Source organism: Delphinapterus leucas, chromosome 10 (genome assembly GCF_059928025.1).
Source record: "Delphinapterus leucas isolate spDelLeu-1000000601 "Yukka" chromosome 10, BTC_Dleu_Yukka2, whole genome shotgun sequence".
NCBI classification, from domain to species: Eukaryota; Metazoa; Chordata; class Mammalia; order Artiodactyla; family Monodontidae; genus Delphinapterus; species Delphinapterus leucas.
The window spans coordinates 103,428,218-103,446,023 of record NC_143138.1 but is presented as its reverse complement, the minus strand read 5'-3'; the positions used below and the strand labels follow the sequence as shown (position 1 = coordinate 103,446,023).

The 17,806-nt window shown below is 50.1% G+C and overlaps 1 protein-coding gene across 2 annotated transcripts; it reads left to right on the top strand.

Annotated features, from left to right (window-relative positions):
- The first annotated feature begins 4,343 nt into the window (after positions 1-4,343).
- On the top strand, positions 4,344-17,806 carry SEC61A1 (SEC61 translocon subunit alpha 1). 2 transcript variants are annotated; one of them, XM_022562523.2, is made up of 12 exons: positions 4,344-4,481; positions 4,652-4,719; positions 7,174-7,239; positions 7,327-7,405; positions 8,367-8,498; positions 10,185-10,294; positions 10,571-10,724; positions 12,156-12,316; positions 13,499-13,696; positions 13,907-14,098; positions 14,491-14,567; positions 14,678-14,936. In XM_022562523.2, the coding sequence occupies exons 1-12, from the start codon at positions 4,475-4,477 to the stop codon at positions 14,835-14,837; spliced, it is 1,404 nt and encodes a 467-aa protein (XP_022418231.1). In that variant the 5' UTR covers positions 4,344-4,474; the 3' UTR covers positions 14,838-14,936. The 2 variants fall into 2 exon arrangements, with proteins under 2 accessions (XP_022418231.1, XP_022418230.1); XM_022562522.2 differs by lacking the exon at positions 14,678-14,936 and adding an exon at positions 15,919-17,806 and having other exon boundaries at positions 4,345-4,481.

Here is a 17,806-nt window from a genome sequence, read left to right as displayed (position 1 = left end):
CAAGTCTCCCAGTGTGTGCTGAGGGGCCCAGCACTGGACAACTCTGCCTAAGCCTTCACTTCCTGCTGTGGGGAGCCTGGAGGTTGGCCCGATGAGGGCTCAGGGCCTTCGCAGGGCTTTCCCGAGCATGTCACAGCCTTAGGCACGTGACTCCTCTACCTGTGCGTGTGGCCTTCTAGAAGAGCAGGATGTTTTGGGGCTTCTCAAAGCTGCCCTGGATGCCCATTCCCCAGTTTTTCCCTTTCAGCTCTTTGGCTAGCCTGTTGTTTGTCCTAAGCATTGTTCACTGCCTCAGGCAGCTGTGAAGTTAAACAGCTGCCTCTCCATGTTTCTGAGAAGTGCCCTGGGGAGAAGACTTTTTGCACTGGATCAACTCTGAGCTCCAAGTCAGGTCAAATAAAGACAGCTTTGCAAGTGGGGTCTTCCCGAGAACCTCCAGGCAAGTCAAACAGTCTGAGACTTTTATATATTCAATATTTCTATTATAAGTCACAAAAATCACTTCTTGAATTTGCTACTGTATTCAACCTCAATCCATGGAGCTTCACAAACCAGTTAGCCAAATCTCAGGATTCAATTGAAAAGTTCATTCATTTTTCCATCAAAACCGTTTTTGTATTATTGATTAGACAATCCAATAGTTTTTCTCTTGGAATTGATACTTCATTTTGTTTCAGTGTACCTATTTTCTTTTCATATCTGTATCTTCCGTTTCAAAGTTTCCTTTACTTGTTTATGTTATGCAAACATAAACAAATATTGTGTCTCTCCAAAATTCACATTAAAGCCTTACCCCCCTACCCCCACAATGTGATGATTTTAGGAGGTAGGGCCTTTGGGAGGTAATTAGGGTTAGATGAGGTTATAAGGGTGGAAGTCATGAGGATTTAGAGCCCTTGTAAGAGTCCCAAGAGAGCTTGCTTCCTCTGCTCTGCTGTCTGCCACGAGGGTCGGCAGTCTGCAACGTGCAAGAGGGTTCTCACCACAACCCAGGCGTGCTGGCGCCCTGACCTCCCAGCCTCCAGAACTATGAGAAATAAATTTCTGTTGTTTAGAAGTCACCCAGTCTGTGGTGTTCTGTTATAGAAGCCTAACCAGACTACAGTAATTTACAAGTATTGTTCAATCATTACATTACGATTGAACATTACGTTACAGATAATGTTCAATCATTGCAGAGTCCACTGAAATAATGTCAGCTCTAATAATTATGACATTTTCCTCATAAAGCTAAAATATTGATATTTCCATTAAAACATCTTTTGTTAAAGCCAACAAACACTCTTAAAGTTATATTCTTCGATGGCTAACTCTGCACTTCAGCTTCTATCACAGTGAACACACAGAACTTACTGATTTCCAAACTGCTTCTGCTGCTCTCGCACTTCAAGCTGTCCATCAAGGTGCAATTTCCAGTACTTAATTTGCAGTTCTTTCTGATATTTATTTGATGCATGGTAAGAAATACAATTTATTGAGAAAAACATGAGAATTACTTAACTTAAATCTTGTATTGCTTTATCCAAAATTAAATGTGATCACTTAGTGACAAATTAAAATATCCAAATTTTTTTCTAAACTTTTGGCTGAAACTCCAGACTCTTCCTACCATTATTACACTGGCACTTTTTGTACAAAATCCAATGACCTTTTCAAAGTTGTAAAATATTGCAATGATATTTTTACAAAAGTATCTTTCCATTGTATATATATATTTTCCCCACCAACAAAGCTCAATACACTGTATTAAATGCAGCTCCCAGTGTCATAAGATCAACAAAAACCATTATCTTCAAAATAGTGAAATTTGTATTTTAAGCAAATTATTAAAACACTTTTATGTGAAGCAAACGAAACTTCCTTGAAGATGATTTAAAATGCACTGCTTTGTTTTCCAAAAAGTTTTCTCATTAGATACACCTGTTTTGTAACAAGTTAGTCCATAGTACCCACCCCCATACCAATACAATTCCTTTAGAAGTTCTATTAAATATTTTCATGGAAATGCTCAATTATACAGTGCTAAAAATTTCGACAGTTCCTCTGTATCTTTTTGACTGCTTTATCCTCACTATGATGACATTTTGGGAGTTTTAAGTTTCCAAATGTTTAATATATGAAACTGATTATATTTTAAATTTCTTCCTCATTAATGACCACAAATGTTTTTTTCACTTGAACCATACGTTTTAACAGCATCCTGATGAAATATACATGTTTAGCACTTCGCTCTTTTGTTTTTTTTTTTTTGCGGTACGCGGGCCTCTCACTGCTGTGGCCTCTCCCGTTGCGGAGCACAGGCTCCGGACGCGCAGGCTCAGCGGCCATGGCTCACGGGCCCAGCCGCTCCGCGGCATGTGGGATCTTCCTGGACCGGGGCACGAACCCGCGTCCCCCGCATCGGCAGGCGGACTCTCAACCCCCGCGCCACCAGGGAAGCCCAGCACTTTGATCTTTTAACACATAACTTTTGAGCACTATTTGCAGCCAAAAATTTGTCATTAGCACTAACACAAATTCCTGGTTGAAAAAAATCGTCATTTTCCACTCCAGAAATACAGATTTTATGTAATAAAATGTATTTAACACAAGTTTTATTCTGTGCAGATTCTTGCACAGTATCAAAACAAGTTCCAGGCTGGGACTCACTACTACTGTAATTCCTTCTTTGTTTTGCAGATTAACAAGACTCACATTTATTATATATGAAACTATTAAAAATTTATCCAGATTTTGTTGCCTCTTCACTTTAGTATTTGTTCTTAATATTTATAATAAAATCTTAAGTGTATAAGTATAAATACACTGCACGCCTGCTACTGTAATTCAAAAGAATTACACTATGCTAACAAAGTTATTTTTAGTGATTCTCCTAAAGCAATTTGTTTTGTTAACACATGCAACTTAGCCACCGTCGCTTCAGTGACACAGGATGTTCCTCAGATGTGGCTACAACAGAAGGCCCTTTTTCTATGGTACTAACGTCCTGAGACTGTCAGTACAAACCCGAGTTTATATGAAAATTTACATTAGCTAATTGTGACTGTACAGTTACTGTGATACTATTTACCATGAAGCATTTCCATATTTTCACCATCAGTATCGTGCAGGGTGCGTATGGGCTAAACATCAGCTCTGATCTACCTGCTGAACTGAGTCCAAGGGCTGCCAGTTTCAGCTTCCGGTCAGAACTCCAGAAGAGATTAAGAACGGGTCCCGGATGGCAAGATGGGGCTGCATCTCAGAAGCAGCCCTGTGACAGTAGTCGTGCTTACTTTCTTTTTATGTGAGGAATGCATATCCAGCGATGCCACACCTGGGTCACTTCACTGAAGTTCCTGCCCGCCTCCTGCAGTCATTTGAATTTTCCACCCATAGGTTAGGTTTGCACAAAAGGACTTCCCGTCTTAGAAAAAATCCTGAGGCAAAAATTTACAAATCCTGGCTACCTGCTAGAAATGGGAGGGAAAGGAAAAACAGAAACAGCAATCCCTAAATTAATACTGCACAAAGCATCTGGCCACATCGGCATCTCCAACTCCGACTGGTACAGCTCCAGACTGCGCTCCACGAACCTCCCCTAACCCCAGGCAGCGGCGCCCACCTCCTCTAGATGCTGACAGCACGAGGTCTCTTCCCTTAGATTACCTATCACGTGCCACCCGTGATCACACGTGCCTCGGAAATAAACTTCAAAAGCCCCGTCTGGCACCCCTCGCCCCACCCACCGGCCCCAAGAACGTTAAGTCTTATCCCTCCCCTTCACACAGCCCCGGCTCCAGCCAAGCAGAAATCCTCTCCCCAGAGATCTCGGGCAGGCACAGCGCCTGCCGTGCTCGCAACAGTTCCTCCCCCGGGTCGTCTCCTCCGGGAGGCCTCCCTGGACTCCCCGGGCCTCCTGACCACGACCTCATCCCCTCCCCCTGTCGGCGGGGCCCGCACCCCGACCGGCCCCAGGTTCGCTCAAGGACCCCACAAAGGGGTGTCCGTCGGCCCCGCCGCCGCGCACCTGCTGGGCGCCGGGCACCGAGGTGGCGCCGGGACAGGCCGGCCCCAAGGCGCTCACTGTCTACACCTGCGCAGCAAGTTACCGGTGCCGTGAAAGGAACTGGGTGAAGCCGGCGTCCCACTCAGCTTCCCCGCCCCGCGCTCGGCTCAGTCTGCGCAGGCGCATAACCCCGTCCCGGCGTGCCCCGCGCCCCTCCCGCCCCGCCCCGCCCCGCTTCTCCGGCCCTCCCTCCGACAGGCCGCGCGGCCCCGCTGCAGGCCGGGAGTTGTGGTCTAGGCGTGGGCGGCGCGCGCGGCTGAAGCGCGTGGCAGGAAGCGGAAGCGGAAGCGCCCGCCAGGGCGCTAGCACTGACGTGTCCCTCGGCGAGGCGCGGCGCTCCAGAGCGGGACGGGCAGCCTCGGAGCCGCGGTCGGAGCGTAGCGGAGCCGGAGCTGGAGCCCGACCCGGAGCCGAGCAGCCGCCGCCATGGCGAGTGAGTCCCTCGGGGAAGCCCGGGCGCGGCCGGCGCGGGCGGGACCTCGGTCCTCCGGCCGTGAAGCCCACCCGGCCCGCGCCCCTGCCCCACCTGGCCCCGCGGACGGGTTCCCGGGGTGGTGCGGCGTCCTCCAGCCCTAACTTTACTCTTGTCTCTTCCGCCCAAAGTCAAGTTTCTGGAAGTCATCAAGCCCTTCTGTGTCATCCTGCCCGAAATTCAGAAGCCGGAGCGGAAGGTGAGTCCGGGGAAGGCTTGGGGAAACTGCCTGCACCCCGTTAAAGTGGCCCCAACACGCCGAGTGGACGCCTCCTTCCCCCGAGAGTGGTCCGGGTGGCCTGCTTGGTGGGAGCCTCCATCGAGCCGCCGAGCTTCGATTGGAGCATCCTCCGTGGAAGTTACTCGGGCGGGCAGAGCCTCGGGTTTGCTCTGTCCCGAGGTGGATCCCGGCCTGAGTGAGTAACGCCTCGAGAGCCTCAGGTACTCAGGTTGGGCGACCCTTCCCGCTGCAGCTCCCGCAGAAGCTGATCGTGGGCGGGTCCTTCTTCTAGGAGATGCTTTTTGGATCCAGCTGCTACCAGGAGCTAAGAGCAGTCACTTTACTCTGTACGGTCGAGTTTGTGCCTTTTCCGTGGGCCGTCACCTTGCTGAGAAAAAGGGCATTTTGTGACCCCTGCTTTTACAGCAGGTGCATTAAAACATGGAAGGGTAGAGGTGTAGAGCGGTGTTGAATCTTTATCAGAACTTCCGCTGCTGCCGAGACAGTGTTGCCAGTGTAAGTCAGTCCATGAAACCATGAAGAAAAGTTTCATTGGGTTCTTACAGGGAATTAATAGGAATACGTTTCTGTCCTCGCGTTCTTTGCATCTGCCCCACGTACGTGCTGCCTTTGGCGGGCTAATATGCAAAGTTGTGTGTGTGTGTGCCCTCAGTGTGGTAGAAATGGCGGGGCTCTGGAGGCAGGTGCACCTGGGACCCACCCACCCTTCACACAGCCTCTTGATAGCTGTGTGACCTTGGCCTTGTAACTGAGTGTGGTGCATGAGGCAGTGGCAGTATGTGCAGGGTACAGCAGTGGCTCCAGGAGGGATTAACCCTGGAAGACATGATGTCTGATGGCGGCCTTGAAGGAGGAATAGAAGTGTCCTTGAAGGAAGGGAAAGGAATTCGAGGGTAAGAAATATAGTGTGCGCTAAGGCAGAGAAAACCAGTTGAGGTCGGGGTGGGGGGGGTGTTAGATGTGCTTCACTGTTGATAGAATGGAAAGGATGGGTGGGGAGCAGTGGGAGCCCTAGGAGCCGGACAGATCAGAAAACTGCTCTGGGGTAGGGTAGAGGGTGAGAGCGGTGGAGGGGCTTCTGCCGTCGAGAGTGAACTATGGGACTGGCCTAGGAGATGGGGGTGGATGGCGGGCTGGTAAGAGGTAGAGTGACAAGACTTGGATAAACAGTTTTGGATGTTTTGCTGTTGAATTTGGCTGCATCCAGGAGAGGAGACTTGGTTATTTAAAAATGAGGAGTCTTGTAAAAATTGTCCACTCTTTTCCCATAAAGAGTCATTTCCATACAAGTTTGTTGTGTTACTGGTCAGCCTGACGTGGTGTTGCCCTCCTTGGCCTCCTGATTTCTTGGTGGGATCAGATGACCAGAGGACGAGTTCTGTGAATTCACCCCAACTTCGCGTGGAGTATCTGCGCCTTTGTGTGCTTGTCTTGTTGAGGCCTGTCTACAGTGGTCAACACGGAGGCACTGCGGCCCCATGCTGACCAGAGAGCCAGGACTTCGACTCCATGCTCATTCAGATTGCAGCTTAAAAGAGTGTTTTTTAAGAACACGATTTTGTCCATTTAGTACCGTTGCTCACAAGGTATTTCCATGTTAAGATCCTTAGTCCACACAATAATTGCTGTGTGTTTTTTTAAGCCCTTTAAAGCCATTCTTGCTGTGCAGGCAGCAGGTGCTAGTGAAGACACTTAGGTTTTAGAGCAGAGGAGCCTTGGGCAGGCGGTCTCAACTTCCCTAATGATGCTTATTGGTCATCCATAAGATGACTCTGAATAGTCACCTGTCCTAAAGTTAAACAGATGCTATTAGTAGTTAGTGAGTAGGTTGAACACGCAGCTCTCTTTCACTCTTCTAGTGTTTATTACATTCTTTTACCCTAAATCCATGGAGAATACACAAAGAAACAATCACAGTTTGCAAATTAGTTGACTCCAGAATAACAAGATTTTGTCAGTTACAAAACCTTTTCAAATGAGAAGTCATTGCTCATGTGTTGTAAAGGGGGGTGTGATTTGGGAATCCCTTTCTATTGCAACATTCTTTGATCTCGGGTCTGATTCTAAACTGTTCATGCTGATGGTTAAGAGCACAGGCTTTGGAGTCAAACCCATTACAGCTGTGGGATTTGGGACAAATTACTTAGCTTTTCTAAGATTCCGTTTTCTTGTTGGAAAATAATAAGATAATGTTCCGTGGTGTGAGGATTAAATGAGATGATGCACATGAAGGTCTTTGCATCTGTGCCTTGTGCGTAGAAAGCACGCAATACATGTACTTACGCTTGGTGCATGGTTTGGAGTGTTGAGGGCTCCTCTGGTGAGCAGAGAAAGGGGTCTGATCAGTGGCTGTTTCTGTTAATTTACTTATGAAGATAACTTGTTGCCTTAATTGGCTCTGTTCTTCTGTAGATTCAGTTTAAGGAGAAAGTGCTGTGGACCGCCATCACCCTCTTTATCTTCTTGGTGTGCTGCCAGGTGAGCGCGCGTTTGGTGTTCCAGTGTCGGGGTGGGGGCGTGAGGGGCCGGAGACAAGTGTGCGGGCTGCTCTCTGCTTGTTTCCAGATCCCTCTGTTTGGAATCATGTCTTCAGACTCAGCCGACCCTTTCTATTGGATGAGAGTGATCCTCGCCTCTAACAGAGGTAGGACTGGCCCTCTGCATCCCCTGTACGGTGCGGGCTTCACTGGCCTCCTTCAGTTAAAGTACAGGCCTTGGCTTTACAAAGGGTTCAGAGCGTGCTGTGCTGAAACACAGCCCTAGTAAATGCCAGCTTCAGCACCCAGGCACGTCGTCCTATTCAGAATTGCTCTGAATGCAGTACAAAACCTGTAACAGCAAGATAAGTCTACATCATAGAGAATTTCTTAAAACATGGAAAAACCAGAATGCTTTTTAAACAGCTGAAATGATGACATTTCTACCTATCTGTCTCCTGTTTTGATAACGTCCTTTAGAATATGTAATTTGTTTCTCAGCTGCGTCTTTTCCATATCTACAGGTTACATATACCTGTCCAAAAAAAATAAATATATAACAGTGTATTGTATACTCCAACCAGTTACCTACTTAGGGTGAGGCGGGATTTTGAATGCTTATGCTGATAACTGCTTTTGATTAACTCATTTTTAAAATACGTTTCAAATTAAGTTCCAAATCAGTTGGAAGTATAGCCCATTTTAGCATAATGGAAATAGAGGTTTATTCACAACTACATAGAATTGTACTGGCCTCCTTTCCAGACTCTGGAAATTATTTGAGTGTTATCCTTTTTTATTAACTGATGAAGAGACGAACCTTTCTTATCTCTGTACAACCAGCATGAATCTGTTTACGGCGAATTTAAATGCAGCAATCAGTTTAAATGCCATGTGATTCCCTAAACAGAATAAGATGTTACCGGGCAGACCGAACAGAATGAATTGAATTACCCTCTGATTGCTGATACTGGGGGGTTATTCTCTGGATTAAATACTGCTGGCAAACTGAAACACACTGGGTTTGTATCAGGGGCACACGGTCCAGTTTCGCTCATTCATTTTCTTAATAATGTCTTGCTTCTCCATGCTAACTTCGGTTGTACTTTGCCTCCCCCTTTCCTTAAGGCACACTGATGGAGCTGGGTATCTCTCCCATTGTCACCTCCGGCCTCATCATGCAGCTCTTGGCTGGCGCCAAAATAATTGAAGTTGGTGATACCCCAAAAGACCGAGCCCTCTTCAACGGAGCCCAAAAGTGTAAGTGAGATTTTGAATGATGTTCAGATGTCTGTAGTTGAGAATTTGAATTTGCTGCAAAGTTTGGGGCATCAGAAGTCCTTTTGGTTTTCGGGGGAGGGGGTTGTTGTAACCTCCGTGGCCCGCCAGCCCTGCCTGGCCTGGCTCCGTGGCCTGTGTTAGCCAGAGAGCATTTGGGGCCGCTGGACAAGGCAGGGGACGGGTGTCGTGCCCCGAGGCTGCGTGGTCCAGGGAGGTGGCCTTCCGCCACCACAGTTTCCTTAGCACTTAGAAGGAGATAATGTCTCCTTCAGAGCTGTTGGAAGAATTCATTTGAATAATGTGTGTAAAACATCATTGAACGCCTGGCATGTAGTAGTTACCTGGCAAGGGTTGTATTTCTTTTTTCTGGGAGTTTAAAAGGATTCACCTTAGGGGAAGGATGGTCCTCTCAACTTAGCTCTGCCAATTACCAGCTCTGTGACTTTGGGGCAAAGTTAGATGACAGTTCTTACGTCCCAGTTTCTTCATCTATAAAAATGGGGATAATAATGATACTTGCACCGTAGTAAATAATAAGCGGCACTGGTAACAATGACCAGTCATCAGAAGTCACCAAGTTCAGCCTGACTGTGAACTGACATATATTAATTAGGAAGTGATATTTGCAGTTTCCTACCCAGTCATATTTTCTTCCATACCAGCATGTTTTACACATCTTAAGTTAGTAGGTTAAAGAGTTGAGTAAGAAAGAGTAATCTAATTTAAACTTGTCAGTTTCAGACACAAATCAGGATTTTTAAATATATATATGTGTTATTTGTCAGAAGTAAAAATCAGCTGTTTCCTCTTTGGTCTTGGACAATTTTTTTAGCTTTTCTCTGCTTTTTCTGCCTTAAGAATTCAGTCTTATTGAGCACTTCTTAAGAAGTCAAATAGGGACTATATTTGACAGGCACTTTGGAGTAAAATTTTATTTTTTTGGCAAACTGAGCAGAAAAGCCGAAATTGAAGCCCAGTCCCATACTAAGAGATCCATCTAGCATCGTGGACTCGGTAAAAATGAGTCGATTCCATTGTGCATCACAATGAAGTATAGTGAATGATACAGGATACAAGACCATCTACTAAGAAGAGAACCTCCCTTAGGAGAGCTTTGTGGCAGGAGAAGTGGGCTAAGTGATTTGGTGGCACTGTGAGTTCTTTCCTTAATTAACACGTTAAACAAAGCTGGGAAGGGATTACTTTATCCCAGTTAGTGTTCTGTGCCCTGGACTCAGACCTGAAGCACAAGCCTGTCGGGTGGCCTGGGCAAGTGGTTCTCCCAGAACCCGAGCTACCTGATGACCTGAGCATGGGGGCTGCAGGATGGGGTGCCTCTGAGTGTTGTCTTCAACAGCTGTCATAAGAAGCAGGTCTGTCATGCTTCAACTTTTTCCCTCCTCCCATCACCGAAGGGAAGTGAATTTAGGAGGAGGTGGAATTAAAGAGCTCACGCGCTTTTGTTGCAGATGTTTCAGTTATTGTGTATTATCGTCACTCTGACCGTGCGGTGGTTGAGTGTTTCCTGGACGAGCCCCTTGGAGGCAGGGTCAGTCGTCTTCACCTTTGTTCTCCCAGTGCCCGGCACGGAGCTGGTGCCTGGGAAGTGTTTCCGCTACGACCGTGTGGTGGCCCAGCCTGAGAACAGTTTTCTTCTCATTCTAGTGTTTGGCATGATCATTACCATCGGCCAGTCCATCGTGTATGTGATGACAGGGATGTACGGAGACCCTTCTGAAATGGGTGCTGGGATCTGCCTGTTGATCACCATACAGGTAAGGTTAGGCCGGCACCCCCTTCTGAGGCGCCCTCACACCCACACTTGCCAAACAACAGATCTGAGTCGAGCGTAACAGGAACTCTTCCTGAGAAGAAGCCCGAGCCCTGTGTTTGCCCTTCTGAATTCACAGAGGAGCCTCCACCAGCCAGTGTCCCCTCAGCCTCCAGGGCCCTCGGCAGAGAAGCCAGTTCCTGAGGAGGGACAGCACCACGCCGTGGGGAGCAGCAGTGCGTCTCTGCGTTTCCTTACCTCTGTTTTTTAACATTCACAGCTCTTTGTTGCTGGCCTAATTGTCCTGCTTTTGGATGAACTTCTGCAAAAGGGGTACGGCCTGGGCTCTGGGATCTCCCTCTTCATTGCCACAAACATCTGCGAGACCATCGTGTGGAAGGCGTTCAGCCCCACCACTGTCAACACCGGCCGAGGTGAGACGCTGGGGACAGGGTCCCATCGGTACATCTCTTCTGATTTTTCTCCGTGCATCTGTAAAGTGTTTTAAAACACAGGTTTATGCTCATGATGATACGTAACTTGCATTTTTCACCTTAAGAGTATGTCGTAGACGTTCGCCCTGCCAGAGGACGTTATCCTGCCTCACTTTTCTGAGCTCAGCGTGGATTTCACTGCAAAGATGAAGCAGGTTCTTTCAACACGCCTTCCTCTGGTGGACGTCTAGGTTGTTTCCAGCCTTTGCTGTTATTACAGCAGTGAGATGGTGAACATCCTCATATGTTCATCTTTACATGTTTTGACAGTTGCTCTCAGTGAATAAGTTTCTAAAAATGAAATCACTGAACCAAAACACTTGGTCACGCAAAGGGCAACTTTGTAAAAGAGGCAGGAACTTTGGTGCTCATGAGCCGGGTTCAGATGCTGGCTGTGCCCTTGGTTGCCAGGATTCAATGAGAAATAACATGAAATTGTGTGATGCCTGGCTCACAGTAGATGCTTGGCGAATGTGAGTATTCTATCTTAATGCCCACAAAGAGTGCCAAGGAAATCTTGTTACAGAGGATGTTCTTAATGAAAAGTTCTAAACATTCACGGATGTATGACTTACCAGGAAAGGAAAATCAGCTTTTTTCATCACTAAATATGTTATTCACTCAAAAGAGTCCCGTGAGAAATAAATATTCACGCACATTTGATTTTCTTTGAAGTGAATGCTGGAAACAGAGTCCCTGACCTGCAGAGACCACATAATCTCGTTAGTGAGACTAAAAATAGGTCCCCAGACCAAAGAAGGCCGTTCTTGCTCTTTTCCTTGGGCCTCTGTCGAGCTCGCTCTGCTTCCTGGCCGTGTTTTCCTGGCTCTGTTGCTGGCCTGCATCCCTGGGCACCCTCTTGTGGTAGGGCGTGAACTCCGCTAGAGATCGGCTGTGTGGTAGGCGCACGTGTTGTCCTTTCTGCTTGGCCGTCGATGTGAGGAGCAGAGAGCCCGAGCCCGCCTTGTCCGGGCAGCCAACACCCCAGAGCTCGGGGGCTGTGCCGCCCAGGAGTCCCCAGGGGCGTGGGTTAGGCAGCTCTGAGCCCCTCCAGCAGGACCCCTTCAGCTGGAGGTGAGCAGACCCTGCTGTTAGGACTTCGCAGTTGATTGTTCCACACGTCTGGTGGCCGTTGACTCACAAGCCAAAAAAATAAGATCGGTTAATTCAAAGAGGCAGAATAGCCTATTTCCGCAGGTTGAAATCTCTACAGAAGAAACAAACGGGGGCTGAGAGCCCTCACTGTGCCCCTGTGGTTATAGGAGCAGGCACTGTGAGTCACAGAACTAATTCCATCTCCTCTCGGTTTTGGCCACTAGGAAGCTTAGAGCTAAACTGAGTTGCTTGTTCCTTTACCTTCTCCTGTAACAGGAATGGAGTTTGAGGGCGCCATCATTGCACTGTTCCACCTGCTGGCCACACGCACAGACAAGGTCCGAGCCCTTCGCGAGGCGTTCTACCGCCAGAATCTCCCCAACCTCATGAATCTGATCGCCACCATCTTTGTCTTTGCTGTGGTCATCTACTTCCAGGTGCGTTCAGATCCAACCCTGGGGAGTTCTGACGTCTGCATTTAAGGTTCAGAAGGCCTTGGTGTGCGTGTCCCACGTCCACACCCCAGCGGTAGTGTGACCCATCGTATCGCACTGAAATGATGAAATGGCATTTGAAGGAGCAGGTTCCATGGCATCACGGGCACTTGGCTGAACTAACACAGTTGAGGCAGATATAACATTTCTGAAACCATGTTCCTTTGGGTTGGGACTGTCAGCAAATAGAGAAGATTTTTTTTCAAGGTCTTATAGCTCAAGAGAAGTGAAAAGTAATCAAAGCCTAAGACCTCACTGCTGTCTTGCCCGAAGTTTGTAGGTGCTTTCAGGCAGTATCCTCATCCTCCTGAGACCTCTTACCTTTCACGTTGTGAGTCTGTGTGACTTGCTTCTGAATAAGAGACCTGAACTGCCCGTTGCTTTTCTGTAGTTGGATTGGTCTTTGTATTCTCTGATCAGCCGCTTTGTATCCTGACATTTATTGAAAAGAAAAGAAGGGAAAGCAGTTGAGAAAGCAGTTTAATGCTTGTGAAGAGGTATTTATACCACCACGTGCTGAGGCCCGAACACATCTGTTCCTTCAGCCAAGACTGTTAGTCCGATGCCTGGTGAATGACAGGCTAACTCTTCCCGGGCTTGGGGTCGGATCGTTAGGATTTTATTTTAAATCTTCTATTCTGAACTCTGTTCTAGGCAGTGGGGGATTGTAAAAAGTACATAAAGGAAACCGTTTCTCTTCTCCAGGGGTTTCAGAGGGAGCGGTTATGTTCATGGGAAAGTAGAAGAGCCTAGGTTTTCTGTAATGACAAAGAACACCCTGAAGGTGGCCGTGCTGGCTGTGAGGCGAGGGCGTGGAGGCCCTGTCTGGCCTCGGTCGGGGCACGGGGAGGGCGCTGGAGCGCCTGTTGGAACTTCCGGCGTATTCCCCGTAGATGTGGCTGTCACGTGGTGGGCTTTGTTTTTGACAGAAACAGTGTGCTGTGCTCAGGGGCATTTTAAGCCAGCCTCTCGGGACCCTTCTGTCGGTGTGCCCCCAAGTGCAGTGCTGGCTGGGGAGGGGGTGTGGGGCCCTGGGCACCGCCGCTCGGGGCAGCTCCCTGGGGGCACGCCTGGCACGTGGCTGGAGTGAGGCAGTGAGGGCGTTTGGCTCTGTTGGCTTCTCAGGGCTTCCGTGTGGACCTGCCCATCAAGTCGGCCCGCTACCGAGGCCAGTACAACACCTACCCCATCAAGCTCTTCTACACGTCCAACATCCCCATCATCCTGCAGTCCGCCCTCGTATCCAACCTCTACGTCATCTCCCAGATGCTGTCCGCCCGCTTCAGTGGCAACCTGCTGGTCAGCCTGCTGGGCACCTGGTCGGTAAGTACAGCGGCTTCAGAAGCCAGATGTTTCGCCCAGAGATGCTTTCGAATTGTGCCTGTTACAAGCTCACTTGAAGGTTTCTTTTCCGTAAGAAGCCTGCACTGTGGGCACCTGGGCAAAGCTGTTCTTTCCCACCTGCTGAGAAGTGCCTTTGCCCTGCTGCTGAGGTGGGGAACGGCACTCACAGGCTCTCGCGAATCCTCCCAGGACACTTCTTCTGGCGGCCCAGCACGTGCCTATCCCGTTGGCGGCCTTTGCTATTACCTGTCTCCTCCCGAGTCTTTCGGCTCCGTCTTGGAAGACCCCGTCCATGCCGTCGTGTACATAGTGTTCATGCTGGGCTCCTGCGCCTTCTTCTCCAAGACGTGGATTGAAGTCTCGGGCTCCTCTGCCAAAGACGTGAGTGTGAGCGACAGCTTCTGGTGGGGGGCCAGCTGGGGACCGGCGTTTCCCTCCTGCAAGTGGCATGAGGGCTTTCGGCCTGTCCCCCCTCCTGGGATGGTGGCCTGTGAATGCACGCAGCGCGTTGTCCTCATTAGGGCCGGTTCCAGAGCGTTCGTGGCCATGGACGGAGCCCAGGGTAAATGAATCCATGCTCGCCTGCGAAGCTGCAGCCAAACTAAAACTAGACTTTCTCATCTGACGTCTTGGTGGCAGTTTTAAAGCTACCTTCACCACTGTCGTCAGGGTGCTGGGGAGGGGAGTCTGTGGCTGGTGGCCCCGTGGACTGTGGGCCTGGCCCTCGGCTCCACGTCTGAACTTGACCGCTGCCCTTGATGGGCGCCACGCAGGTTGCAAAGCAGCTGAAGGAGCAGCAGATGGTGATGAGGGGCCACCGAGAGACGTCCATGGTCCACGAACTCAACCGGTGAGTGCTGGCCGGCTGACGCGTGCCCCGGGCCTCCCAGTATCGACGAGCTTGCTAAGGCTCATCGATGCTGGACAGAGCAAATCAGCGCACGCGGCACCTCTCCTCAGAGGCAGCCACACCGGGGGAGACAGCGTGTGTCCAGGCGGCCGCCCGCGTGGGACCTCGCCGTCCTCCTGCGGGCAGCGTCCTGCAGGCAGGTCCTGCGGGGGCCCTCCAGGAGGAGGCGGGCAGCGTCGGGCTTCTGCAGGGGTGTCCGAGTTCGGGTGAGCCTAGGGAGGCTGGCAGAGAGCGCAGGGAGGGCTCAGCATTCGGAAGGTCGGTGCTGGAGGCTGAGACCCACCGGTCGGGGCGGGGGTGGGGTGGGGCGGACATCGCGAGTCTGGGCAGAGGTGCTGGGGGCCAGGTGGGGCAGTAACCTGGGGACACAGGAGAGGCCGCCGGCACTTGGTGACCCGCTGGGGGGAAGGTGGGGGTGAGGAGAGCACCGCAGTCTGCAGGCCTCTCCCCTCACAGTGGGGCTGCCTCTTGGGCAGCCGGGTTGGCCGTAGTGAGTGTCTTAGACTTTTAAGCCAACTTATTTCAACTCATTTCTTCCACCATTGCTGGATGAACGTGAATGGTTTCCTGTAGAAGTCTGTTTACAGGATCAGGTTTTGTAATCAGGACCAGGTCTGTCCTGGGGACCATAGCTCGCTCGCCTCAACCGCAAGTCAGTATGGCAAATGCCAGATCCTTTTCTGATCCCTATCAGAGACGCTGGGCAATTTTGTTCATTCCCTTAAGAATTCTCTGAAGCTGAGAGAATTTATAGTGCTGTTCAGTAGAAATATAATGCAAGACGCATGTGAAATTTTAAGCATTCTGGTAGCCACGTTAAAAAAGTAAAAAGATACGCCTAAAACGAACAAAATGTTTCATGTCCATTATCTCTTAATAAAAAAGAAAGCAAAAAGCAGCAGGTGAAATTCATTTTAAGAATACATTGTATTTAACCCAATATATCCAGACTCTTGTTTCAAATTGACCTAAGAAAAGTCATGATGAGGTATTTTATGTTCCTGTCTTCAAAATCTCGTGTGATGTTTTCAACGCCTGCTTTGGACTGGTCCCATTTCACTAGCCACATGTGACTCGTGTGGCCACTTACTGGACAGCAAGCCTTAGTCTAGACCATTAAGGTGTGAGTAGACGAGACTTTTTGGGGGTCGTGGAGTGACCCCTAAAGGAGTCCGGTTCCTAACTCAGAGGTAAGCAGGTCAACTGCCCGGCCCTTCCTGTAGCCTGGGGGAGGGAGGCCAGGCTGGAGGGATCTGCTGGCGGCATGTGGCTGACTCGTCTCCCTCCCCAGGTACATCCCCACGGCCGCGGCCTTCGGTGGGCTTTGCATCGGGGCCCTCTCCGTGCTGGCTGACTTCCTGGGTGCCATTGGGTCTGGAACCGGGATCCTGCTTGCGGTTACCATCATCTACCAGTACTTTGAAATCTTCGTCAAGGAGCAGAGTGAGGTCGGCAGCATGGGGGCCCTTCTGTTCTGAGCCGTGGCCCCTGGACCAGGCAGAGGCGGCGTGCTCCACGATGGCCAAGAAGGGAACAAGGAAGCCACGCTGTGGGCGCTGTCTCGGGGGTGCTGCTGTGGCCTGAGGACTTTGGTTTAATAACCTGTTTGAATTTCCCATTCTTTCATTCCACTTTCTAAAGTGCTAGAAATGTTTCAATTTGCAATTTTGCTTTTCATTCTGGCATTGGCAACAGAACTATAGAAGCGAGGTCTTACCCAGCTGACCGCCAGAAGTGACTGTCCCCCGTGTCCACGTCACTTTTGTGTTAACCTTTGCACCTCTCAGTGCTGTCGGCGACTGCAGTGGTCTCAGCTGCTCCCCCCCCGAAGGGAATGTCTTGTTGGTTAGAAGCACCAACATTGTTGAAATGTCTCCGTCTCGGGTGGCAGGAGGGCGAGCACCCGGGAGCAGGTCATGTGTTTTCCGGTGCGTGTGGGCTGCTCCCTGGCATGTCCCCTTCACAGTCAGGCGGGAACATCTGGCTTAAAACGGTTTCTCTGGAAGAGACAATTGTTTTCCCTTTTAAAAGTTGTTTTTTAGGACAGAGCTTCTTCCAAAAGAAAGGGACGAATTTTCCAGAAGACCCCTGGCCCATCTGTGCATCTTTCTGCCCGTGCCTGTTGGCTGGCCTGGCTGTGCCGTCCCTCTCTTCAGTGGTGGAGCCGGGCCACGATGCCGCAGCTTTGCATAGTCGAGCCTGGCCGAGCTAGTGGACATCGTGCGGAGGACCCTGAGGTGCTGGCTGTCCAGTTCCTCCCGCTGTCACTGAACTTGCTCTCCATGGTGTGTCCCTTCCGCTGTGGCTGGCCTCAGACGCTACCTTCTAGGCTGAAGACTTTCCACTGGTATTTTTTTAGAACATTTTTACTGTGCTTAGGACCAAACGCAAGCGAAGTAAATGACAAGATGGCTCTGATCTCTGCTTTCACCAAAACTGCCCAGCAGAGACGAGGGCCCAGGCCCTAGATCTATGGTGAAATCAGGGTCAGAGAGCTTTTTTTTTTTTTGCCAAGTTTCACCCATGTTTGATATGAAAAGACTCACAATTATGTCTAAGATAAACTGTTTGCAATAACAGGTGACCTAGACCTTAGGAATTAGAACCTTCTCTAAGGCCTTTAGGGAGGCCCCTCTCGGGGACCAGCAGCGCTTGGCTGCAGAGACAGCAGAGGTGAGCTCCGCAGCCTGAGGGCTTCTCCCTCGCCCCGCGGAGAAAGCAGACCCCACCAGCAGCGGTGCACAGCGGCCTTCAAAGCACAGAGCCAGTCGAGGTGGCCAGCTTGGCACCCGCCTGAGTCTACAGGGGCTCTGAGACCTCATTGGCTGTGCTGCCCGGGAGACAGGCCAACCAAGGGACAAGAAGAGACTTGCCGAGCACCACCCGGCAAGTTGGCGGCAGAGCCCAGACGGGCCCACAGCCCATCGACCCCAGGCCAGGGCACCCACCATACCATGCGTGGCCTTGTCCGACCCAGTCCCGAGCGGAGACCTGACGCCCCTGCAGCCCTGCTGCAGCCTCTGACCACTGCGTGGCTCGGGCTCCTGCCCTGCGGTCACTGGTCATGGGGTGGGGTGGGGCTGACCCCAGCTTTCAGGGGACTGTCACTGTGGACGCCAAAATGGCATAACTGAGATAAGGTGACTAAGAGACAAATAAAGCCAACTTTTTACAAGCCA

Bases quoted from the DNA above. Each gene is read 5' to 3' on its own strand.
- SEC61A1 (XM_022562522.2), top strand. The intron at 7,240-7,326 runs GTGAGCGCGCGT...GCTTGTTTCCAG, and splicing joins TCTTCTTGGTGTGCTGCCAG to ATCCCTCTGTTTGGAATCAT. The intron at 14,099-14,490 runs GTGAGTGTGAGC...GGCGCCACGCAG, and splicing joins CGGGCTCCTCTGCCAAAGAC to GTTGCAAAGCAGCTGAAGGA.